At 42.4% G+C, this 25,052-nt stretch overlaps 1 protein-coding gene across 4 annotated transcripts; it reads right to left on the reverse strand.

Moving 5' to 3' along the window:
• Positions 1-6,125: 6,125 nt before the first annotated feature.
• mical1 (microtubule associated monooxygenase, calponin and LIM domain containing 1) lies at positions 6,126-24,140 on the reverse strand. Of its 4 annotated transcripts, none has more exons than XM_068732867.1 (26): positions 24,096-24,140; positions 23,298-23,435; positions 22,992-23,047; positions 20,562-20,854; positions 19,572-19,779; positions 19,064-19,171; positions 18,843-18,938; positions 18,504-18,659; positions 17,751-17,851; positions 17,191-17,448; positions 16,338-16,453; positions 15,604-15,730; positions 14,379-14,457; positions 14,001-14,148; positions 13,649-13,839; positions 12,363-12,469; positions 12,038-12,094; positions 11,684-11,954; positions 11,198-11,265; positions 10,156-10,954; positions 9,914-10,038; positions 9,696-9,809; positions 8,739-8,832; positions 8,038-8,131; positions 7,738-7,811; positions 6,126-7,267 (listed from the first exon to the last, which is right to left on the reverse strand). In XM_068732867.1, the coding sequence occupies exons 4-26, from the start codon at positions 20,817-20,819 to the stop codon at positions 7,074-7,076; spliced, it is 3,843 nt and encodes a 1,280-aa protein (XP_068588968.1). In that variant the 5' UTR covers positions 20,820-20,854; positions 22,992-23,047; positions 23,298-23,435; positions 24,096-24,140; the 3' UTR covers positions 6,126-7,073. The 4 variants fall into 4 exon arrangements, with proteins under 4 accessions (XP_068588968.1, XP_068588967.1, XP_068588969.1 ...); XM_068732866.1 differs by having other exon boundaries at positions 23,914-24,108; XM_068732868.1 differs by lacking the exon at positions 22,992-23,047 and having other exon boundaries at positions 23,914-24,108.
• Between the last annotated feature and the right edge of the window lie 912 nt (positions 24,141-25,052).

Consider the following 25,052-nt stretch of genomic DNA (forward strand, 5'->3'; position numbering starts at 1 on the left):
AAAGGATAAAAACTATGAAAAGGAATTTTCTTAGTTATTGATTGCTGATCTAGTTCATTATTTATTACAGTGCTCGTACAAGTACAACATCAAAACTGGGAAGTGGTCATGTTGTATTGTTTAAAATTGAACCATAGTAGATTTATTGTGCCTTTTTTGACACCGATCTACAGAAAAAGCTCCTGTAATCCTCCATCCCACCAATTTGTGTCCCCTCAAACCCCAAAAATATACTTTTTTATCATATCTCACAGGTGCTTTATTCTGTCATCCCACACTCATGACTGCCAATCAATATATTCCTATATGTCATATCATTGTTTCCTGTTTCTGTATGAATTAGTCCTTTTTTGAATAATAATTTTAGATACCAATGTATTGGGGTCACAGGGGCAGGGCTGCTCAAAAGGGGACAGTTTTTAGTGGCCAAAAATAATCATGTTCCTCCTAAATATAAGCAATTATAACCAAACCAGATAATTTTAAACCACACAAAACACTGTTTATTAAGCCGGTTACACAATGAATACCCCCTCTCTTGAATATGGTGTGTGTGTGTGTGTGTGTGTGTGTGTGTGTGTACCTATGTAGCCCACATCACTCAGTAAATCTCTCTCAGATTACATGTGTTTAGTAGGAGGGAGAAAGCATGCAGATGCAGTCAGAAGCAGTCAGATTGCAGCCTAGTTTTAATAGATAAAATAGAACGGATGGGTCCTAATTTAAAGTGTCACACACTGTCAGGGGGGGAGGAGGGGCTCTGTCAATTATTTTCAAGGAGACAGACACAGATGTCCTCATGTTCTCCGTCTATTTTCGTTCACAAAAATAAGTTAACATTTTGCTATGATGGTTGTTTCATACAGTGTTTATTCTTGAGGTCCCCAGGGACCCCAGACAGCAGTCCTTGTGTGTTGGTGAGGGTTGAATGACGGTTAATGACAAAATACTTGTGTTTATTTGTAAGAGTTACACTTAGCTAAATACTGTATTGGACTTTCATAGTAGTCCGGATGGTTTAGGTGTGTCCTATTATGGCTGAATACTTCTGCAAACAACTATTTGGTCCTTTATATGTATATATTACTGGAGTCATCTGGTCTTTTTCCTGCTGATCAGTGTCAGAAAGCCTCATTAAATCTCCTCTGAGTCAAGTTAGTAAAAAACTTCCAATTCAATTGTAATACCTGTATATTGTAATAGATAACTAGTGATGTATATCAATCATTAAAATGTATATCAAGTGTTTGAATCAATGTATGCATTAATAAACATTCTGTTTTTTTCCCCTCAGCAATAAGCAATCATTAAGCGTTTTCACAGTTATTCATCCAATCTAAGGTTTTATATTCTAGGCCGCTCTTTCAAGAATAGCAAGAAAAATCAAAGATGCTCCTATATTAACGGGTTATTAATGATCTATAAAGCATTGCTAGATTATTTATGAAGAAAAGCCATCTGTTAAATCTCTTAAAGGAGGGGCATGCCTCATTAGAAAGTGGCACAAGACAACAGGAATGTGTTTGGGAACTTGCTTCACACCTGGGCCACAGATGGGGATGACTGCAGCATTAGGCTCTAAGCGCGTCGCGGTATACAACATGGTCTTCCAAGGCGACCTTTAACAGGCTTATGTATTAATCTGCATCGTGTGCTCATTTCCCCTGCTGCCCATGAAGCCATACAGTGACAGAAGACAGTTGGCCCTCTGTGTGTTTACTGCACACAAAGGACACAAAACAAGAATAATTATGCACAAATATTTCTAATTAGAAGCAACATCTATGGCAATGGAGGCGTGTTTTTAAGACTTTTATTTTTTTTACTGTTATGATTTCATGTGTCATCAAACACTGCAGTGTTGATCCCGTGTGATGTCTGCCAGGTTCAGTTTTACAGCTTGAAATGCGGCCTACCTTGTACTTCTAGGCACGTGCTGTAAATAGAGAGACAGAATCACAACGGCTGGGCCGGCTCATCGTGTTGTCATGGATACCGCAAGGCCAAGAGGTTGTCATGTTCATCCTCCATTTCAGGTGTTGGTTTTGAAGCTAGAACGAGTTCAAGCGTTTTCCATTCAGGAGGGACAGCAAGCGTCGGGCCTGCAGGAAACAGCAGCTTCTATAAGGGAGCGTGTCAGGTTTGATGCGAACGTTAAACTGTTATTACACAGTTATTACAGGCTGCAGTTAGAGAGAGTTTGTGCAGGACTAAAGGAAAGTTACAAAGAACGGGAAACAGCTGCTTGCTCAAAGAACGCCCTTAGTTTGCAGTACAGCTTCTCAAAACTATTCCAATATATTAAATCAAAAAACACGTAACATTCTATACTGTTACACCCCCAGATGGGGAGGAAGTGTTTCGGTCCTTTACTTAAATAACAGTATTAATTCCACACGGTAAAAGCACTCTTTTACAAGTAAAACTCCTGCATTGAAAATGCTACTTTTAAATTATTATATACTAGTATGTATGTATTAACAGGAAAATGTGTTTGAAGTTACTTACTTGTACTTTTGTTACATAGTTGTAGTGATACTTTCACTGAAGGACCCGAGTCCTTCTTCAGTGTCGTGTCTAAACAGATTGATGCAACACTAAACACCAGGCCTGATCTGTGTAACCTAACATCACCAACCAGCTTACAAGGGAAAGGATCAGTTTGAACTTTTTAACCCCCCCCGTTGGTGGAATTAACCACAACTCCAGTGCCTCAGATCGTGGGGACCAGAAGGTGGCCGGTTCAGGTCCCACACGGACCAAGTATGGAGCGTGGACTGGTATCTCGACAGGAGCCAGTTCAGATTCTGGTCATTTCAGAATTATGTCCGTAAAATAACAAGGAGTGACAAAAACTTAAATTTCCCCAGGGGCAATAAATAAAATAAGAATTAATAAATAAGAATGATTTTAGTTTAGTTTGTTAGCATGCTAACTTTTGCGAATTAGCACTAAATACAAAGTACAGCTGTGGCTGGTGGGAATGTCAATAGTTTTGCAGGTATTTGTTCATAAACCAAAGTATTGGACAATATACAAATTTGACCTGATGATGACACAAAAGAAAAATGAGGGAGGGGTCACCGATGTCGTTAAGATTTATCCTGAGAGGAACATGAACACCTGTATTAAATTTGATTTCAGTGCTTCCAATAGAATAAAAATGAAACTATCAATCAGCTGGTGGAATTCAAGGAAAAGTCAATAGGATTCATTCTCTGGGGACCAGTAATGTTTGTACAAAATGTCATGGGAACCCATCCAACACTTGCTGAGACATTTCAGTTTAGACCGAAGGGGTGGACCGAAAATCAACAGACCGGTGTTGCCTTCACTAGCTCCGGAAAAGTCTGTTTTCACACAACGGTACTAATATTTGGTATCTTAGTACTAGTGGTACCTGGAGCAGTAGTGGTAATATCAATTACAGCAGCTGTGTCAATCACTGTGTACCGTCTACAAGCTGTACCAGTAAAAATATTGGTTGTAACATCAGCAGCAGCAGTGACTATGGGGAGAAGGTTGCTGCAAATCTGCTCTGCTCCATTTATGCAGCTGTTTCCTGTGTTGCCCTACAGCCAAGTGCAATTCATATCTGTCATTCTGTATTTTACAATACATCTCTTGCACAAACTAGTTATAGAGCTATTACATCTTAACGTAGGAGACTTCCTGAACGTATGGAGGACATCTGATTTTGTCATTATACATGCGAAAACAAAGTGCTATTTAAGGGAAACATCATCTTATAAAAGCTGTTGCATAACAGTATGCAGTTAGACTTGTGTTAAAACTGCAGTATGTTTGACTTGTGTATGTCAAACTATGTACGTCTAACTGCAGTATGCTGCCTTATATTGTGTTCTGATTATGAATTCTGTATGATGATTTACATTGTAAAAGTAGGTTATGTTTTCATACAGTAAGAAAAGTCAATATGTGATGCAGCAAATTAAAGGAATAGTTCTGCTTGTTTGCGAGAAGATAAGAACAGTGGTACCACTCTCGTGTCTGTACAGCACATGTGGAATTACCGCCAGGTGACAGTTAGCTTAGCTTAGCATAAAGACTGGAAACAAGGGGGAAAAGCTTGCCTTGACTCTATTCATAAGTAACTAAATCAAAACGCTAAGCTAAGCTAAGCTAGTTGGCGGCTGCTGGTAGCTTGATATTTAGGCTACAGTACAGACTTGGGAGTGGTATTAGTCCTCTCATCTAATACGAAACAAAGCAATTGAGCACATTTCCTAAAATGTTGAACTATTCCTTTAAGAAGTAGTCCCGGTTACTGTCAGCCAGCAGCCTGGTTAACGTTGTCTTGTGCTCATCATAGCTGTAGAGTGATACAGAAGGATTTAGCATGGTGCTTCAACTGTATCATCACATTTCACCTACACATCATCTGCATTTGTGTGTGTGTGTGTGTGTGTGTGTGTGTTTGAGTTGGCAGGACCAAAATGTGTCGTAATATAATGTGTGTATTACATTCTCCAGGCTGGTCCATGGATGTGGTGAAGCTGTGTAAGAAATATCGCCACGGTGGTGTGGTGGCCATCGATCTGGCAGGCGATGAGTCACTCAACTGTGAAGCCAATCCAGAGCACAGGAATGAGGTGAGTGTGTTGAAATTTATAATATAACAATATTAATATATTATGTCATTAATATTTAATGTCAATATATTAAATCAAAAAACACGTAACATTCTATACTGTTACACCCCCAGATGGGGAGGAAGTGTTTCGGTCCTTTACTTAAATAACAGTATTAATTCCACACGGTAAAAGCACTCTTTTACAAGTAAAACTCCTGCATTGAAAATGCTACTTTTAAATTATTATATACTAGTATGTATGTATTAACAGGAAAATGTGTTTGAAGTTACTTACTTGTACTTTTGTTACATAGTTGTAGTGATACTTTCACTGAAGGACCCGAGTCCTTCTTCAGTGTCGTGTCTAAACAGATTGATGCAACACTAAACACCAGGCCTGATCTGTGTAACCTAACATCACCAACCAGCTTACAAGGGAAAGGATCAGTTTGAACTTTTTAACCCCCTCCGTTGGTGGAATTAACCACAACTCCAGTGCCTCAGATCGTGGGGACCAGAAGGTGGCCGGTTCAGGTCCCACACGGACCAAGTATGGAGCGTGGACTGGTATCTCGACAGGAGCCAGTTCAGATTCTGGTCATTTCAGAATTATGTCCGTAAAATAACAAGGAGTGACAAAAACTTAAATTTCTCCAGGGGCAATAAATAAAATAAGAATTATGTCATTAAAGTGACGTAAAACAAAGCGGTCCGAAAAACAAAACAATTAACATTGCCTCAGGCTCTTAAAGATCCATTGCGACTAAATGAGTGGTCAATGGGATTACACTAACGGGATCAGGAAAGTGCTCAATGCTTTAAATAACTTGATCGGTTACTAAAGTGTTCTCATGAGAGGGAGAGTCATAGAAGACATTCAAACTCATCTATAGACCTTCAGAAATCAGTCAACAAAATGTAATCAGGATTTAAATCCACGAAAGAAAAATGAGTTCTTTTAAGTTAGTTATTGAGTGTAACATAACTGTTCACTGCTCATAGCCTGTTTAAAGTGAAGTTAGGGCCACAAGTCTGATATCTGCACACAATCTATGTTATATAAAGGAATCAAATACTGTCCCTACACCGTCTCTGATAAGCGGCTGTTGCCGTCTTATTAGGTTTACCGGTCCTGTAGCGGGAGAAGAGTGCACCCCAGAGGTTAGAAGTCAGAATAGCGCAGGCAGTAAAACCCCTGTACTTCTATAAAGGGTTATGGTAATATGTACGAAAGGAAACCAAACACCTGAGAGAACTGGACATCAGTTAAACCACCGAAGACCTCAGTGTTTTATCAAAACACGAAAACGAAATGATTAAAAGTGCATGAGCTTTATTTGATACACTGTGAAGTGCCGTCCAGGCGGCACAACATAGCAGCAGAACAATGAATGCATAAGGCTCCTTTTCACTACTGGTCTTTGACTCAAATTTTTGGCTATTCTGCCAGAACATAAAGAGGAACACCTGCAAAAGATGAAAGATAGCATTTATAAATAGATGAACCAGTCTGTTAAGTCCCCCCCCCCCCCCCCCCCCCCCCCCATTCACAACCAAATCCCCCGTGTTCATACAATACACCACTTGAAGAGCAGCCCACTGTCGAAGGCCATCGGTGAAAACCTCGACCCCTGAGATCAACTATCCCACGTGCCATCGGTAAAAGAACGTGGTGAACAGCAGGGAGTGCTAAAAAAAATAAAAAAATGAATAAACGAAAAAAGGAAAGTGGATAATAAAAATGTTATCATAAATACCAATAGTGGAATTTATTAATTGTAATATTTTATCTACCTCTTTTTTCTCATATTTCTAGAGTTTATTCAGTGTACAAATATTAAACATAGAATTAGATGTATATTGTGTACAGTAGCATGTATTCATCAAAATATTTCTCAAAAACACCATCCACCCTGTGCTTTCCACTTAAATCCATCTCTACGGCTGGTTCCCCGCCGCTGTACTTCTACGCTGCTTAGTCTCGGTTTTGCACTTCGAGTCCCATGTTTCTGACACCAAAACAAGGCCCAGGCCCCCCCCCCCCCCCCCCGGCTGATTATCTGCCGTGTGGCGGTTGCTCAATGGTGCGGCAGACATTACGGGTCCTTTTTCATATGCGGTCTGCTGCTGTGACCACACCATCGGGCAGGGCTTAGCTGCGGAGTTATTGGACGCAAAGCCTCAGATTCCCAGGTTTATGTCTCCCTCTAGGGGCCGGATTGCAACAGATTCACTCAGCTTCTGGCCCCACACACACACACACACACACACACACACACACAGACACACACACGCCTCAACTCTTCCTCCTAGTTGTATAAAGAGGGACCGCTTACCCTCCTCCTCAACAATTCTGTATCATCTTTGGCTTTGCAGAAGTTAAGTCTGAAAGCAGTAAGTCTCACATGCAGTAGACGCGAGGGCATCCACTGCACAGCACGCACGGGTTCACGCCGAGTACGTGCGCGCCGTGAAAGCCTTACGACCAGTGAACCTGAGCTCCAGCCTTCGAGTGCCGCTTGGCCTCCTTGATGGAGAAGGCCTCTTGCTCCTCGCTTATCTCCTTCATCCTCTTCTCATCCAGAAACAACACCAAGGAGTCCCTCATGTCCACCACCTCGATCATCTGTTGAAGGACCCGTTCTTCTTCCGCCTGCTGCTCTGCCGTCTTGTCTGCCGGGACAAACGCGTGTGCACACACACTTTAATGAGGCTAGAATCAATGTCTTTATAATAACAGTGAACCGATGGCAATGTGAGAACAGAGCTAGAGGGAATATGAGGCTTTCAATCATCAGGTGGACAGAAACACTACTCCAAATGAAGGATGATGGTGTGTAAAGAAGCAGCCGTTTGCTCATAAGTAGGGATGAAATGATTACTGCTTTTTGGCATTTCCAAGTTCAGCCAAAGCTATTAAAGTACAATATGCTACAAAATACACGGATTGGGTGAACAGGGCCACATTGCCAAAGCACTGATGTTGTCATTAGAGAAGGAAAAACACGCAATGATTATCTCAATAGCCTTGGCTTAACACAACCGGTACTTGGCTTGCTCTCTTCTAACTGCTTCAAAATCAATAGGACTATTCAAGAAGCACACACACACACACACACCGCAGTGCACACCAAAGTACACACCATTCAGCTCCATGTATTTCCTGAGCTCCAACTCCAACATGCTCTGCTTGTCTTCGAGTTCCAGCTGTCGAGACCTGAGAGAAACACAAACATCCTGCTGCAGGTCATCACAAGGCCACATGCAAACAGAGTCTGACTGTAAACCGGTAAGGTAAGAACAAACAGTAACCACCGCGTTTTGATGTGGACGCCTGCTCTTATGTGGTGAATGTGTCACTTCCACTTTGCACAAAAAGCGGTGTTGTATTCTCAGCGTTCTCAGGCTTCTGTTTCTTTTTAATTTGCAAGGTGTACACTCACGCCACCATGAGGTCAGACTCCTCGGACACCAACGCGTTCTTCTCGTGGACCAGTTGGATCCAGTGCTCAATCATCTCCGGAGAGCCGGCGCTGCCTAGAGGCGGAAAGAATACAGAGTCTGGGTATCTGCGTTTGATGTTCGTTTGTAGAGAAAAGAGGAAGACAGGTTTTTATGGAAATTCTAAATATAGTGATGTGCTGCATGTGACACAACAGCCACGTCAGTGAGTGCATCTACAGGGTTCTTGAGGCTGAGCCATGCGAATTCAGCAGACTTAAACATTTTTTTATCCCATCAATATACATGTATTTAGTATTTTAGTACTGTATTTATAGAGCTCATGGTATTCATTTTTTTATGGAAACACCTGGTGTTTATTCATAATTAACTAAAAGCGTATTTACAATTTGCAGAGCAGCCACTCTCTAGTTGTTTACTTATTTATTTATTCATTTATATTATTTCCAAAATCAACAGTAGCTCATTTGTGCTTTCGCTTCACTTCCTATTACCAGAAGAGAGAGGACTTAATATCATTTACCAGTCAGCATCTTATTCCAGCAATAAAAAACAACCACTTTTGGTTGCATGGAAACATAACATTTCTGTGAGACTAATTCTAAACTGTTGAAACAAATCTCTGTATTTTTTAATAAGAATTGTGAAAACAGGGAGCCTGCTGTTAAGGTGTGGATCTTACCAGCCTCTCCACGCAGAGTTCTCTCCAGCACTACACCCTTATCTTCCAAGTCCTTGAAGGTTACCTCAATCTCCTCCAGTCTCCTCTGGATGGACTGCGAACCAGAGACACGAAACGGTAAGAAAGATCAATCATTATTCAATAATACTTTAACCTAAAAAGTCATTTCCATTGTCAGCGGCGGAGTCCGCCATACTGCGTTTACTCTAATCTCACTGATATCAGCCAAACATATTAGAGTTCAAGTTATTTCTAATGCAAACCAAACATTTCCCACTGCTGCTGCATCACATTTAAAGCGTGCAACTTGTGTAATAAGGGTGGACTTTTATTGTGAAGAAGCCACTGGGAACATATTTGTCACACTAAAAGTTAATAAAAAAAAAAAAAAAAAGTGTCTTCAAAACAAATCACGGTGATTGTCAGGGTGTTGTTATTTTAGGTTTCTCCTTTTTACAGTGGATCCGTTTTAAATAATGAAGGGAGTCTTGGGACGAGAGGGAGCAGGCACACTAAGCTTTTAGATGAAGAAATGCAGCCGGAAAGATAACCGGCTGCTTTTACTGTACCCTGCTGCTGTGTTGAAAACTACTTGCGCTGGAGTGCAGCATGAAATCAGACCCTAGTTGCTCATGGCATGATGTAAAAATAGATTATTGACTGACTTCTTTATTAAATCAACTTGTATATCTGACAAAGTAGCTACTGCACAGGGAGCGTTTGCTGCCCCCAGGATAGTGAGTATTAAACCACACTTGCTGTTACCGCAAGTAACCACGAGCGTCACCAAATCAACCAGGAATGAAATCTCAAGGATAAGAACTCTAATATACAAAAAAAAATATTGCATATTCATATACAAGTGAATTGCTTCAGTGAGTGAAGGAGTAGGAGAAGCCACAGACCAATAAAACATAGATGAGCTGTGAGTATTGGAACGCTGTGAGAGACACCGACCTGGGCTTTGCGCAATCGCTGCAATTCGCTCATCTTGGCCCGCCGCTCTAGTGTCCTCATCTTCATCAACTCCATTTTCTCAGCCTCAACCGGGTCTGATGGCAGAGTCTGAAACTAAAAGTTAAAAAAGGGTCAGTATCGTATGGCTACAGCGGTTTAAATGTAGCCGGCTCACTATCATATGAACAGGAAAATATCAGCTCCATTCCTCCCCTTACTTTCTCATCAAATAAGTCGACATCATCTTGCTCAAACATCTCATCGTCGTCATCATCGTCGTCGTCGTCGTCGTCTCCATCGACGCCCTCTTCTGAGGTGCTGTGAGCGTGTCTGAATGTTGTCTCTGTGGTACAAACGGAAGAAAGATGTGTTACACAGCAAATGTTTCTTTTCTTTCTCTCCTGCAACCAGCAATCTTTTTTTCTCCACCAAGGATCAGAGAAAACGAGTCCTTACTTACCCACTCTCCCTGGATGATTAATGTGGACACTGAGCCGGGCGTCTCTGCTGATTCTCGGAGAAGAGAGATTCCAGGGGGAGAACTTGGATCGTACCCTGGTCTGCCCGCTTGGCATCTCTTTTCTCTTGAAGCAGCGGCGATTCCTCTTCTCCCGGAAGTGGCTTGCGGTGCTCCCGCTCCAGTAGCCCTCCTCCTCTTGCCCATCGAGGCCCTGCGGTTTAGGAGGGCTTGGAACTCCTGCGGTCGCAGAGGAAGAGGAGCAGGAGGAGGATCCACCGGGGGTCTCTGAGTCAGAGTCCACGCTGAGGCTCTGGAGGTTCACTAGTTGGCTTTTCTCCTCATCGGTCAGCTGAAGCTTTCGGAGCGTTTGCTTCGGCCGGGAGTCTGGCGCAGCCTTGGAGCTCTCTTTTGTAGGGGTTGGAGACGAACGGTTTTCTGGCATCGAGGGGTTGACAAGGTGGACCGAGCGAGGTTTTGCTATTGGAGGTGAGGGCTGATGGCTGGGTGTGGTCTTCTGAGAGAGGCGGGGCTTTGGCACAGGATAGGACACTGCCTCCTCCTCGTCGGTGGGTGCTGCAACCTCAGTTTTAGATGGATGATGTATGGGAGTTTCTGATGCATGTGGTTGTTGGGAGTCCTCTTTGGATTCAAGTACCCGGTGGTCCTGTCCTTCAGGTTTATGTGACTGTGAGTGAGCAGAGGGACCACAGTCCAGAGTATGCTCATACTCCTCATCTGATGGAGATGGGGTATAATCATCACTGGAAAGCCTGTTCTCCTCATTTGTTCCTTCGCAATCCTGAATACAAAAAAAAAAAAAAAAAAAGAGCACAAATTCCTGTTTAATGTGGTTTGTTCCTCAGACTACAGCTGCTTAGACACAAACGAAGGAGTTTGAAGATATCAGAGCAGGCACCATGAGGATGATGTATCGTGCAACAGAAGATTGTGGAACTCGAGCATTGCGAGCAGAGGGATTCAACATGGAGTCCCGAGCAGCAAGCTACACAACGGTTCACATCTGCTCTGTTCAGTGACCCACCTTAGACGACGAGTCAGGCCCGTTCTCCAGCTCCAGTTCTTCAGAGTGCAGCTCACAGTAAAATCTCCCTGAGGGGACATCACAGACAAAAGCAATAGAAAAGGAGTTGAAAAGTCGGAGACAAGTGAATGTTGACGTGCTAAAGAGAAAAAGCCTGCTGTTTTTCATAAATGATTAATGGCCTTTCAGTCGAAATGGAAACCCCTTTAAAAAAGGGTCTCGGTGCAAATTATTAATTTCATAAATTAGTAAGTGACACTCCATTTAGCAATTAACATAGCTGTTTAAACCACAAATACAAGTGCTTTACACTGAGCAACAAAACATGAGCTGGTTAAACCGAGGATGAGGCAAACAAGAGGCTGCTAAAAAAGGAGAACATAAAACAGATATTACACCAAACATGTACACATACTTGGGGAAACCTTGAGAATTACAACAATATTTTGTGAAAATATGACACCATCTTGTATTCATTGGACAAACCTGTAGGCTGGTCAAAGGTGTATCCTCCCAGTCTGAGAGTGATGCCGCACCGATGGCAGGTGAAGCAGCTCCGATGGAAGAACTTGCCCTCAGCGCTGATGCGCTCCAGCAGGTAGACCCTCTGAGCACAGAAGTAACACTCCTCACTGTTTGTCATGGACACAAGAGCACCAGGTTCGGGCTGAGGTTCGGGCTCAGGATGGGGAGCAGGATCGGGAGCAGGATCGGGTGTGGTGGGACTGAGCTCAGGGGACAAAGGAGGCGACACCGTCTGAGGGGAAAAGGCAGAGTTGAATTCAGTGAAGAAAAAACTAAAATAAGAGAAGAATTGTTGCAGGAAGCTACACAACGCACACTGTCCTCATCTCCCATCCTCGTCTCTCTACTTCTTTTCTCAGATACCAGCTTTTCCTGTGGAGGAAATAAGAAAAACTATTATGCATATTATGTGGAGAACATTCAAACCATTATAATGACTGACTAGAAAACCACTTTCCTTCTTATAACATCTAACAATTCGTCCCTAAATAACGTCCGTGAGTCACGGACAGCAACAGAACGCAGACTGAAGGCCCAGACGTGAACTCCAGCCAACAAGCCGGCGTGTTTGAGAATACCTTTATCAAACATTTCTCGGCGCTGTGTAAACAGTGAGCACACAGTGTCACAGTGGGCGTACCTTGCGTCTTTGCAGAGAGTTGTGCTTCAGCTTGTTCAGGAAAAAGACAGCCGACTGGGTCCTGGAGAAAGACGGAGGCTTGGACGACGGCAGGAAGGCTGCAGGGTCTGTAGCCAAGAGATATTGAAAAAAAAAAAAATAATAATTGTCAGAGAGGGACGCGCGCGCACACACACACACACACACACACACACACACACACACACACACACACACACACACACACACACACACACACACACACACACACACACACACACACAAATTCAGTTTATCTTACTAGAGCACTAGGCTGCACACAAAAAGACACCTGAGCCTTAGTGTTGGCCTACTTGCAGCGCTGCACACAGCAGCTTAAAATATTCTGAGTGTGCCTTCTTTAATATCTCCAAGGTACATCTTCTTAATGTTGATACTCAGTCGGAAATATAAATGACCCATCTAACTTGTATTTTCTGTAGCGCCACAGCAGCTGAATTCAACTTGTCAATCCACATTAAAAACTCCTCAGCTCCTGCCCCGACCACCACTCCCATCCTGTAGCGTTCAGATAAGGTTACCGGAGAGTGACAGCTCCCTCCTGCCTGCACATCAGGCGGCGGATCCCAAGCAGAGCAGCATCACAGACAACAGACGAGCGTTTATCACACCCACTTCAGCTCGTTCAGTGCCTCCAAACGCTGGGCTCAAAACAAATGTACACTGCACAAAACTCCCTCATGCTGCAAAGACTGTAAAAAAAACAAACAATACCTCTGCTACAAAGAGCCGGGAGAAAATCCTCCTTCAGTGCAGGAATAGTAGATCCTCTTCAAGAGAAGCTAGTCCCATCAGACCTGATAAGCCAGGTCCACACGGTGACTGTTTGCTCTGCTGCTGCTGCTGCTCGGCTGGCTTAGTGCAGGAGAACAGCACTACCAGTGGAGCTGGCACTAAGCACAGCACTGGCCATTTAAGCCAAATGAATTCTGGGTAGCAGGCTCTTAAAGAGACAGCAGTGATTTGATCGCTTCTCCAACACATTTTAGTGGGAAGGCACCTGACCCTTTTAAGTCGACGCTAATGCTTTGCAGTGTCGAAGCAACCGATATCGATGCAGCTGTCGCCAAAAGCTAGCTTCAGAAATATATCATGATATAAACAGCATTTAAAACAACAACATACATATATATATATATATATATATATATATATATATATATATATAAAAAAAAAGGTGGCAAATTGCTCAGTGTTTTGGGGGTTTGTTAATTATGCATTGACATTCTTTTACCCTTAAACTTTACCTTTTGTGGGAACAGTGAAGGCATTTTTGACCTGGGTGAGGTAGAGGACCATGGACAACTTGTCTATCTGATCACTTTTGGCTAAGTCACCGGCAGACATGACCGGCGGGATGCCCAGCTCCTTCTCTAAGATACCGAAGGCCAGTTGGTGGTTGTGAACAGCGCTGGACTCGTCCAGGGAGGACATGTCGCTGTGTAGGAATTAGAAAAGCTGGGATCACTCTACATTATTAATTATAGACGAGTCTTTTCCCCAGCAAAGATGACAATCGCATGTTAAATGTAAATACTTCATGCAAACTTCTTTCAAAAGAGCTTTGTCAAAGTAACACAATCAAGGGGAGCAACTCACATCAGCTTAGGTCTGAAGCGGTGGATCAGAGCACACAGAGCCAGCCCGGACCTCCAGGATTGGGTGAAATCATTAATATTCACATTCTCATAACCCGCGGTGTGCTTCTGACACCATCTCAACAACTCCTCAGAGCCATTGACGGAATCTGCAGTGACAAACAAAGACAATGCTCTACAACTACAGTAAGGTGGTTTCAGAGTCATAAAAACATCCCTCTCTGGTATGTAAAGATGGTGCAAGTGATTATTATTATTATTTTTTTTTTTTTTAACGAGGTGTTAATGTTGACCACAAAGTGCTTCCTGCTTTACTTAACACAGCTGAATATAGCCACCGTACAGGCCTTGAGTGCCCGCATGATGAAGAGCAGCTCACCTTGATGCAATGGAGACAACCGGCTCTTCTGATTCTTGATCGATGGATTGAATTTATCGACATCATATAGGTGCTGCACCTAAATACAGTGACAGGTAGATCAATACATTCAGACTATATTAACTCGTAAGAATCAAAACCACAGAAATGATGAATATTAGCAGTTCTACTTCAATGACAACACGTATATAAAACTCTTAACACAGAAGAAAACAGCTATGGAGCAGTTACTCAAGCCAATACTTATTTCAATAGTATTAGGACAGAAAACAAAGTCTATTTGTTACCATTGCTTTGCTTTTACGAGGCTGTGGGGCGAATGCACAAATAATGCTTTGCGGCCGCTGATAGCGCCATTAATTGCGCATCATTTGCCACCGCGCCGCTATCTGCCTCGTCTCAAGGTCCGATTCACAAAAGATCCCGGGCTAATGATATTACAGTAAACACGCCCATAAAACTTTTACAGCCGAGTGCAATTTGCTCTTCTTTTGAGTCTGATTAAAACGATCTTTGTGGAAAAGTATAAACGCGCTTGAGGCCAATGCATCGGTTGTGTGGGGGGGGAGGGGCTTGTCAAAATGTCACTTCCATCCAAACATCCGGAGGACAGTTAGGAGAGAGTAAAGGGAAAAATGGAAGCCCAGGATTTGGGAAAGGAGGGAGAGGGAAGAAATACTTTCTTTATCTATAGTAACCTTATTTTTCCCTCTAATTTATTTAAAAAAATTACGTGTCAGGGAGCTTTATTCATTCATTTTTATCTGTCATTGCATCCTGTCACTGCTTTGTAAAAATGAAAGAGTTTGAGTGGACACCAACGAAGACACTAATAATTTCCCTGAAACTGTGTGGCTATTAGCGCCGATCTTTGTGAATTGGACTGTTTTTGCAATGAAGCTTATTTGCATAGAAAGGGGACAGATTTTGTGCTGAATGTGTGCGTATTACCAGAGTTAAACACATACAAGTAGCACAGGAGCACAGAGACGCTACTTGCTTGGCAGCACAGTTAGGGGTTCATTTCGCTCTTTGCAGGTGTTTTGAAAATTCCACGTTTCTTTTTGTCACATTTGTGCAGATTTAGCGTCCGCAAAAGTCAGGCCAACCTTTTGTGAATTTGCTCCCGAGTGTACTAGTCTGTAATCTGCTGCCTTGACCTCCATGATGATTAAAGTGACTGATTCAAATCTCTGTTGAGTAAATAAAGGATAACAGTCCTGACCTGGTTGGTCTGGATGGATGAGAGGTTGGCTCTTGTGTAGCGCGTTTTGGGGTCAATGCTGTAGCCAGCGTAGTTTTTGCTGGTGTTTTCTGGTGTGGTCTGGGACAGGACCTGGTAGATACTTTCACTGTACATTTGTGAAGAAACAAAAACAAAGTCATTTCAAGCCAAGCACAGCCCCCAAATCTATCAACACATGGAAACACAGAGAGGAGATTTAACAGGAAACGGAAACTAACACTAATAAAGGAAGAGAGTGTGTGTGTGTGTGTGTGTGTGTGTGTGTGTGTGTGTGTGTGTGTGTGTGTGTGTGTGTGTATATATATATATATATATATATATATATATATATATATATATAAAAAAAAATAACTGGGTGGGATTAGAGAACAGAAACAGAAGTCTTCGAAATAACTTTAACATGTAAATCATGTTAGGAACGGTCTGGGATTAGCATGTACACCCTTTTATTTTGAACTAGATGACACCGTTGTTTATGTGCTTGAAAATAACCAGCGAGTTTCTGAACACTTTATTGTGTATTCTCTTCAGGTTTACCACGACAGATTCCTTAGTTAGGGGTTATGGTGTTTATACTGTGTGTCTGAGAAACAGAAAGTAACACTTTGTTAAATTAGCAAACACAAATATGGAAAGTAAAGAAACAGGAAGTAGTTGCATTATGCGCTTGTATGTATTGTTTGCCGCTTAGTAGTTTTAAGAAACCGGCTCACCGCTCAGCCAGGACCTTGAAATGTGGGACCCCCATGCCCCAGCTCCTCACCATCCACGCTGTGTCAAAAGAAGCTAGAAACCCACGGGCAATACCTGTGCCCAGAGGCCAGAAAGGCTGCAGAGAACAGAGCAGAACTTATTGTAGCACAACAACATAATCCTACAGTCGACAGCATGCAATGTATTAAAACGTATGGGACCAAAAAACAAACAGCTGCCCGGCTTTTCATGCAAACTCTACAGAATAGCTGAACTTCCAGATAATCACGATCTTTATGTAAACAACACTAAGAGTTCATGGCTACGTTTAGCATATTAGCATGCTAACATTTGCTAATTAGGACAGTAAGTACTGCTGAAGCTGATGGGAATGTCAACAGTTTTGGTCATAAACTTTAGTAATGGACAAATTGAAATTGTATCAATTGATAAGAATGTAGGCTAGGCATGTGCTGTATAAGCATTATGCTTCTGCCTCTGCCTTTTCTGTCATATTGTATACTAAAATGTATGTAGGCTATATTTATTATATTGTGTGTGATGGCTGAATAAAAAATAATTCTTGACCTGATGTATAGCGCTGGACAAACACGAGAATCTCCAAAGTTATTCACAGTTATTAAGGGGACATGAATGTCAGTGAAACATTTGACCTGCTGGTGGCGCTCAGGGATTCATCTTCTGGGGACCATGAATGCATGCATTACTGCCAGCCCATCCACTGGTTACTGAAATATTTCAGTCTAGATCAAAGTGCCTGACTGATCAACTGACCTCACCATCCCTTGAGCCGCTCCGCTAGTGTGGCTAACAATGTGAAGTAGGGTCAATTTTGCACCACATCACCCCTACCTCCACCAGGCAATCTCCAACAAGACCCATCAACAACTTCTTCCCCCTCCTCTCCCTGACCAGAGAGGCATTCTCAGCACGCTGCATGCAGGTGAAGTCGAACATGGCCACGTCTGGCTGGCCGGCATGGTTCTTAACAAACTCAAGGTCAGGCAGTTTGCCACCGGTGGAGAAGTAAGCAGCGTCATAGGCGTAGCGGCACAAAGCCTCACGATCCACGTTCGCAGGAGCCAGCAGCTCCTCTGCATTGCTGTAGTCCTGTCGAGACAGAGCGAGAGGTGCAATCTGATGAGTCATGGCATCTTGTTATGATTCTGAGTGACACTTCTTATATTTGGTTTACAGCTCTAACTAATGGGCCAGGCTGCAGAAAGAGAGAGAGAGAGAGAGCGAGAGAGAGAGCGAGAGAGAGAGAGGATTGACAGTTTATCTCTTCACACTGGAGCACCTGCATGGCTGTTTCATCCATCTGGTTTGTTTATTTTTCTTCACTGGCCAAAGACGCAGCTCGTGCCAATAAGAATCACACTTTTTCTTGGTAATGGATGTGTTGTTCTCACCTGTTTAATGACCCCGTTCTTCAGCAAGCTCTTCTTCTTGGCAGTCATGACAAAGTAGTGGGTGTCGTCTTTGTAGTAGACAATATTCTCCAAATCAATACCTGGAATGGAAAATGGCGAGGGAGCATGGTGGTCATAAAAAAAAAAGAGAAGCGAGACCGGCGCAGGAGAGTGGGAGAATCAGGAGGGCTCACTTCAAGAACATTTGTTATTCGAGAGGGTTATGTTTCTACATGATTAGCTTGCTTATGATTTTCTACGAGTTTTCCTGGTCAGAGTGAATTTAAAAAGTCATACAACTGGGTGCTATTGGGGTTATAAGGCGTCACATCAAAATCAAGGTGCCGAGTTGGTCAGTAAGCAAGGGCGGATTTCATCAGGGTTAACGCTGTCACAGGAAATTAACTGACGATTGGAACACAGATTAAAAGCCTCGCTGCCCTTTTCACACTCCACATTGAACCCGACCTGACAGTGTGAACATTCATTTCATGCCTTGAGGGTTTCGTTCAGCGAGGCACAACAGCAGAACAGTATAATGAAAATAGGAGTGCTGATATCCTTATTAGAAATGTTATGGCTCAGTGACTCTCTCATAATTCCTGTTCTCACTCAAGTGCAAGGCGTGGTATAAAATAAGTTCATCAAGCAATCGATTTCCTCTTTTCTTGCTTCCATTTTACAATTTACTGAAATGGAGCTTATCTTCCACCCAGCTGAACGTGACTGCGTAGATGTCACATGGATTCGTACCGGTCTCAGTGAGCAGCTCTTGGAAGAACTTCTGGTTGTAGATGCGGGCCACGCCGCTGATCTCTGCTACATGGGCCTCTGCAGCCGTGTGTCTGTTGATGAAGTTGGTTGTGATGCCGATAGCCAGCTTGCCTCTCAGCTCCTTATGCTTAAAACCTGAGAGGTTGGGAGAGGAGAAAAGAGGAAACTGGGCTGATGAAAGCTCATTGAATATAGCTGCTGGGGGAAGTTTCGTGACTGTGCGTAACCACCGGGCCTCGCACAATTTCTAACTGGTTGTTCCCCAATTGCAACAGTGGGGACGGAAGTGATTCAAGAGGACATGTGTGTTTGTCTCACCATCAGGAACAAACCTGCCTCCTCCAGCAGAGATGAAGACGTCAAACTGGAAGGTAGCAGCAGGATGAGACCCCGGCTGCAGCTTGGCCATCCAGCCTGTTTAGAAACGCATCAAACTTTGTTAATAACTTTGCTGCTTTACATAGTGATGGTTCAACTGATGATGGCGTACTGAGAAAAACTAGCAGGCAGAGTGACTGCTGGTTGGCAAATGTGAGTACCGTTTTCCCCCGAGGGCTCAATCAAGCTCTGAAACTCCACCCCGGTGTGCACCTCCACCCCGAGGAGAAGAGACACTTTCAATAGAACCAACTGCAGCTGACGGATGCCTGAAAACACACGTGTACATTTCATCGGAAAGGTTTGTGTGAGATATTCAAGATACAGTCATGCAAACAGAAAGGTATTGGGAGCTAGGGCTGTGATACATAATTATTTCTAATACTTAGTAATTTAATATCAACACATTCATGCATTAATTGTTTAGACTTTGTCAGAAAATAGATTTCCCGGAGTCAAATGTGATATCTTCAATTTGCTTGTTTTGTCAGAGAACAGCTGCACATCTCCCATTTGAGAAGCCTAAATTTTGGCTGATAATTGACCTAAATTATTGAAAATTAAAATTAAAACAAAATGTTATGATGATCCCTGGGAGCATTGCAAAACAACACCAGACCTGAGCCACGGTGCAGGCCAGTCCATTAAACCCATTAATTTGTCACTCACTGATGTGATCCAGCGACCCGGTGCAGAATTTGCCGTAGAACTTCTTGGCTCCGAGCCAGCGGAGGTCATAAATGGTGTAGGGCCACAGGTGGAGAACATTGTTCCTGGAGAAGCACTCTCTCTTCTCCAACACCACCACCTGAGCCCCCAGCAGGGACAGCTCGATGGCCGTTCTCAGCCCACATGGCCCGGCACCCAACACAAGACACTGGGAGAGAGAGAGAGAGAGAGAGAGAGAGAGAGAGAGAGAGAGAGAGAGAGAGAGAGAGAGAGAGATAAGGAAATTAGGTAAAAAAAAGTCCTGCTGGGTAATCTGGGTGCAAAGTTAAAATGAAACCACGTCATGGTTCAGATTTCCTTATTGTCCTGTTATTGTTGTTTTAAAGCTCAAGCCCTCGACATTGTGTGTGTCACAGTAAAACAAGTGATGTACCCTCCATGAGCCCATGAGTAGACTTTTTTTAAATAGCTTGAAAGGACCATTGACAAGGTTGGTTTAAATCCGATCAGCAGCATGATAAACAGATGAATGGAAAGACTTCATTCGTTCTCCCTTCCCAATAGATTATTACAATTATATAGTAATAGATTACGGTTTGAATCATTTCAGTTCAGCTAAAACCGATATTTATGTTAAAAATTTAGATGAGATAATTATCTAATATTACGGGTTTTTCAGTGTTTTCCCCAGAATTCAGAAAAATCTCAAAAGCAGCATTTAGATTATGGAATGACAAAAAGTCCACACTGTATCCGGTTCGTGGTGGGTCAAATTATGTTGTAAATTGTCATAATAAGAAATTAATAATGCATTGATACAACTGAGCAATAAAACAAATCAAAAAAGGAACGAAACTGAACCCGATTCAAAGCCAGCTTAGTGCACGTCTATAAAAAGAATTATCAATATAAAATATTCTTCTATCAAAAAAGCCAGCCACATCCTTTTTAAAATACAGGAAGACGAAGAGAGTCTCTAGCTGCCTCTACCTTGTTTTTGGTGCAGGCTTTTCCTTGCTTGTAATCCGGGTGAGATGCCCTTTTGTCCAGCTTCTTCCACAGTTCTTTGGCCTTCCAGTAGTTCAGTCTCTCCTTTAACTTGATGTAGAAGCTACTGAAATCCTTAGGATTGATGTCCAGTTGCCTGCAGAGTGCGGCGAAGTGTTGCTTCACATCCTTACAACTCTGGGCTTGGACGAAGAGGTCAAACGTAGCATGTGAAGGGTTGGCAGGGTCCTGGCTCGCCATAGCGGAGGAGGATGGTCTCTGGGTTTGTTGGTTAACTGTGAAAGAGGAGGTTAAAGCAGAACTATTCAGAACTTCCTGAGTGTAGATAACTGGGTCGAGGGGATAGGATTACTGTAAATTATCAAAAGGGTTACAAAGTCCTTGACGCCTTTGTCGTTAACATTTATAGTCTTCTACCTTCTGTGCTTTGGGCTTTCATGTTCTCCTAAATATAGTCCAGATGTTTAAATGGGTAGGACTTCCTCGTCACCTAGTACACCGAGTCATGACTAACTTCCTCAATGTGTTTTCTGCGGCTCGCTGCATCTTTTCCTTTTTTTTTTTTTTTTTTCACGACCGCTCTGCACTGAGCAGCCCGCCCACAGCTAATGTGTCATCCTCACACACACCGCCTCAGGAGGTGTGCCGGTCTTCAGTTTCAGGACGCAAGAGTTTAAATAGTTACACACGGCTAAAACACATAGCGAGCATGGAACTTCTTCCAACACATCCGGGATGGAATAACTGTCGAGTATCACCTCAAGCAAACAAGGAAAACTAGATGGGGACACAAGTTCAAATGAATATTAGATCTTAATAAGAATGTCTTGCTGTTGATAAGTATGGCACTATACAAGTGTACAGCAGGTCAGCGCAATTAAACACCATGTATTGTTTTAGAGAAAACTAACAATAGATTAATCTGCCGACCATCTTCTCCAGCAACCGATTAATGGTTTGGTCGATAAAAACATCAAAAAACAGTGATCACAATTATTTACAGCCCCAGCTGAGTTCCTCAAATGTCTTACTTTGTCCAACTAACGGTCCAAAGGCCAAATAAATTCAAATTTACTATAATGTAAGACGAGGAAAGGCAGCGAATTCTCACATTTGAGAACCTGGAACCAACAGCGGATTACTAGAATAACTGCAGATTATATTTCCTGTCGATTGACAGGCGTAGAATAAAAAGTAGCTGTTTCTTAATTATAATTATTAAGTCAGAGCAAGAGTCATTTTGAAAACTGGTGATGTTGATATCAACATTAGCAACATTTGTAATTACTTAGGACATTTCTTATTATCCGAAACATTTGGTATACAATGGAAGCTCACAATCTGTCCGTCAATATTTACTTAAGGGGGGTTATTTTTTAGAAACTACTGATGATAATCTTTTACATAAATATCATACTCAAACAATAAAAGCGCCGTTCCCACAGTATAGTACGTTGTGAAGTACATCTGTGGCAGCGAGCGTTTCCTGTAAGTAAAACTCACGCATCACTTCCTGACGATAAACTCACAGCAACTCCCCTCTGCTACTGAATCTGCAGCCCCGAGCCTTCGCCACCTGAGACGCCGCGTCTATAATTACAGGCACAGACCACTGCAACGTGTGAGTGCATGACGGCGCTCGAGTGAGAACCTGATGGTATCGGCGTCAAGACCAACATTCTTCCCTCACATTTCTTAACTGCTGTAGCTACTCACTGGGGAGAGAACATCTCGACGACACAGCTTTTGAACAAAACGTGACAAGAAGCTACAACTCTTCTCCGTCTTCGTTTATTTGCATTACTGCCTTTCAATCTGTTGCACATGGTTCCAATTACTCAAACTAGTTACCGCCGACAATAAAAAGCCTCCACGGAGACCCAAATGATACCGACCTCACGCAAAGGCTTCAACATGAAAGCATAGCTGAGGTGAACATAATCCAGCTTTGGTGCAGCCAGATTTTCTCATGATAAGCATCCAAGGACATCCAAATGTTTGATTTTTGAAGGATAATCATATTCTAAAATCAATAAACGTCCCATCTTCCATTTCCATATCCGCTAAGTGCAATGTGGACACAACAAGGGCAAGTAAATAAGCTCCCAGGCATGCTCAGCGTTGAGTTACCTTCGGTCCGAAATGATTAATCTAGGTTGCTTCGGTTAAAGTCTAACGGGCTACAAATGGAGCCAGCGTTCTGCCAGAGCAACAAAAAAAAAAAAAAACAATTGAGAGAGAATGAAAATGAAACGGCCTGTGAAGACAAGACGACCTGTCAAAACTAAAAATAACTCAGACGATCATCTTTTATCTAATTCTCAAGGAGGCTGCTGTATTTATACTCTGTTCTGATGCTTAGAAGCGGAAATACAGCACAAACATAAAAGCATAAACTACAGTTAGAATCACCTTTTGTGAGGCTCCTAAATATAGTCTGCAGAGGGTCATGCTGAATGAAGTGTCATCTGTGGCAAAGGTGTACACACACACACACACACACACACACACACACACACACACACACACACACACACACACACACACACACACACACACACACAGTCATCATCATCTGACTCGAGTTGAGCAATTCTAGGCAAGAGACAAGTTTTAGCAGGAATTCTGTGGACAAGATGAGGCAGATGCAAGAAGGATTTAAAAGGTGAATTGACCTAATTTTCCTCGACGCCATTGGATTGGATTGGATTGACCCACCTTGTTACATGTGTAAGCTCTGCTCAGTGTGTCTGGCAGCGCAGTGTGAATCAGGATGTTGGATCAAACACTGATCTCCAGCCTGGCAGGGTTTTTTTTTTTTTTTTTTGGAGAGGGGACACAGCAGAGAGACAAAAACTAAAAAAAACAGAAAGGGGAATGAGAGGGATGGAGAGAGGAGATGAAAGAAAAATAAAACATATTTAATTTACCGCATTAATCTGGCTCCAACAGACATCCACGCACTGTAGTGAGACATTAAAACATAGCCTTCTAAAATGTAACCTCACACAATGATAGGAAGCTGATAAATGGAACAGGAAGGTGTGGCACTGAAAGAGCAGGTTGTGTTGGCAGTCAGACCTAAAATAATGCTATGAGAGCGGACGTATAGGCAGCGAATATAATTTAAACATCCTGTATTTGACAGTGGAAGTGAAGCACACGCCGATACATTCAATGAACGACACCAGAAAGCACCAGCGCAGACTACAAAAACACACCGGTAAACGTTCAGACATAGCAACAAGATAACTTAGGAAATAACAAAACAAACAAAAAAATATCTCCGGGCACAATGACAACAAAGGAGCGATGCACAGAATATTTTTCTTACAAGTCAAATATGAGCAGTGCCGGCTCATAAAACGCGTCCAGAAGTTACATTAGCGGTTTAGAAGTCGCGCTGGCACCGGGTGTCGGTTAAACTGTATCCGAGCTGTCGTTCCCATGTTTGTTTAGCGTTTTCTTTCCTCTTTTTTTTTTGGTTACAGGTATAGAGAGTGTGCGCTGGCTCACCTGCGCCTCGCGCTCATTCTGCACGAATGCAGCCTCTTCCGGGACTTTCTGGTAAATACTACAGACACAGCAGCACGTGACGACCGGGGGAGGGCAGGCTTTTAAGGTGATATGGTTATTCCGAGGGCATCACGAGGGCATCACGAATGACTCAGTGATACAAGGTAATAACACAGCTTCTTCAAATCTGATAATAACAACAATGATAATGTACTTTTGTATTTTTGTAGACCAGTGGTGGAGAGAAACTTACCTTACATTTACTGTACAAGTTGTACTAGACAACACCCTAATGTTGTATTGACATTACTTTCAGATCCCACTGCTTTATGTGTAAAAGATTATATGTGTGTTTAGTAAAACAAAAAAATATGCAAGGAAACTCTGACGAACTCGAGTCATTACTGGTATTCTGTGTGATTTTCTCTCATCTGTTGAATACATATAAATATAAGTAAAGATTAAAAAAAGTGTAAAAGATGAAGCTGTTGTTTTAAGTTGTTAAAGAGGACACACAGTTTCCAGGACCCCAAATACAACAATAGGAATAAACAGTTTTGAGCTACATACCGCATTAAAATACTGTTTATAAATTATTGCACCAGTAATAATAATCAAATATAATATATGACAGGGGCCTGCATAATGAGTACTTCTACTTTTGATATATTAAATAATTATTCTCCTGGCACTACAGTATACAATGCCTCATGATTTACAAGTACATACAATACAATACAGTTGATTAACAAAAACATAATCTTTAAATTAATATTTACTTGTGGATTTAATCTGGTTGTCCTACTGTGTTTGTTTATAAACTTCATCTAGAACAAATAGTATTACTTGGATCTATGCTGTGCTAATTGCAAGGTCTCCTGCCACAAATTATCATAAAATTATTGTGGATTTAGTTCACAACGTTCATTCATATTCATGCGGCTGTATGTGGGCAAT

This window comes from Cebidichthys violaceus, unplaced genomic scaffold (genome assembly GCF_023349555.1).
Source record: "Cebidichthys violaceus isolate CVI_PGR_0920_01 unplaced genomic scaffold, fCebVio1.0.p SCAF_6, whole genome shotgun sequence".
Taxonomy (NCBI): Eukaryota; Metazoa; Chordata; class Actinopteri; order Perciformes; family Stichaeidae; genus Cebidichthys; species Cebidichthys violaceus.

What these genes read in the sequence shown, in the direction of transcription:
- mical1 (XM_068732867.1), bottom strand. Translation starts at nt 20,819, where the DNA reads ATGGCGAGCCAGGACCCTGCCAACCCTTCACATGCTACGTTTGACCTC. An exon ending in AGGCAGGTTTGTTCCTGATG is followed by an intron (nt 18,660 to 18,842) that starts GTGAGACAAACA and finishes CCAACCTCTCAG; the next exon opens with GTTTTAAGCATAAGGAGCTG. An exon ending in GGCCTGACTCGTCGTCTAAG is followed by an intron (nt 10,955 to 11,197) that starts GTGGGTCACTGA and finishes TTTTGTATTCAG; the next exon opens with GATTGCGAAGGAACAAATGA.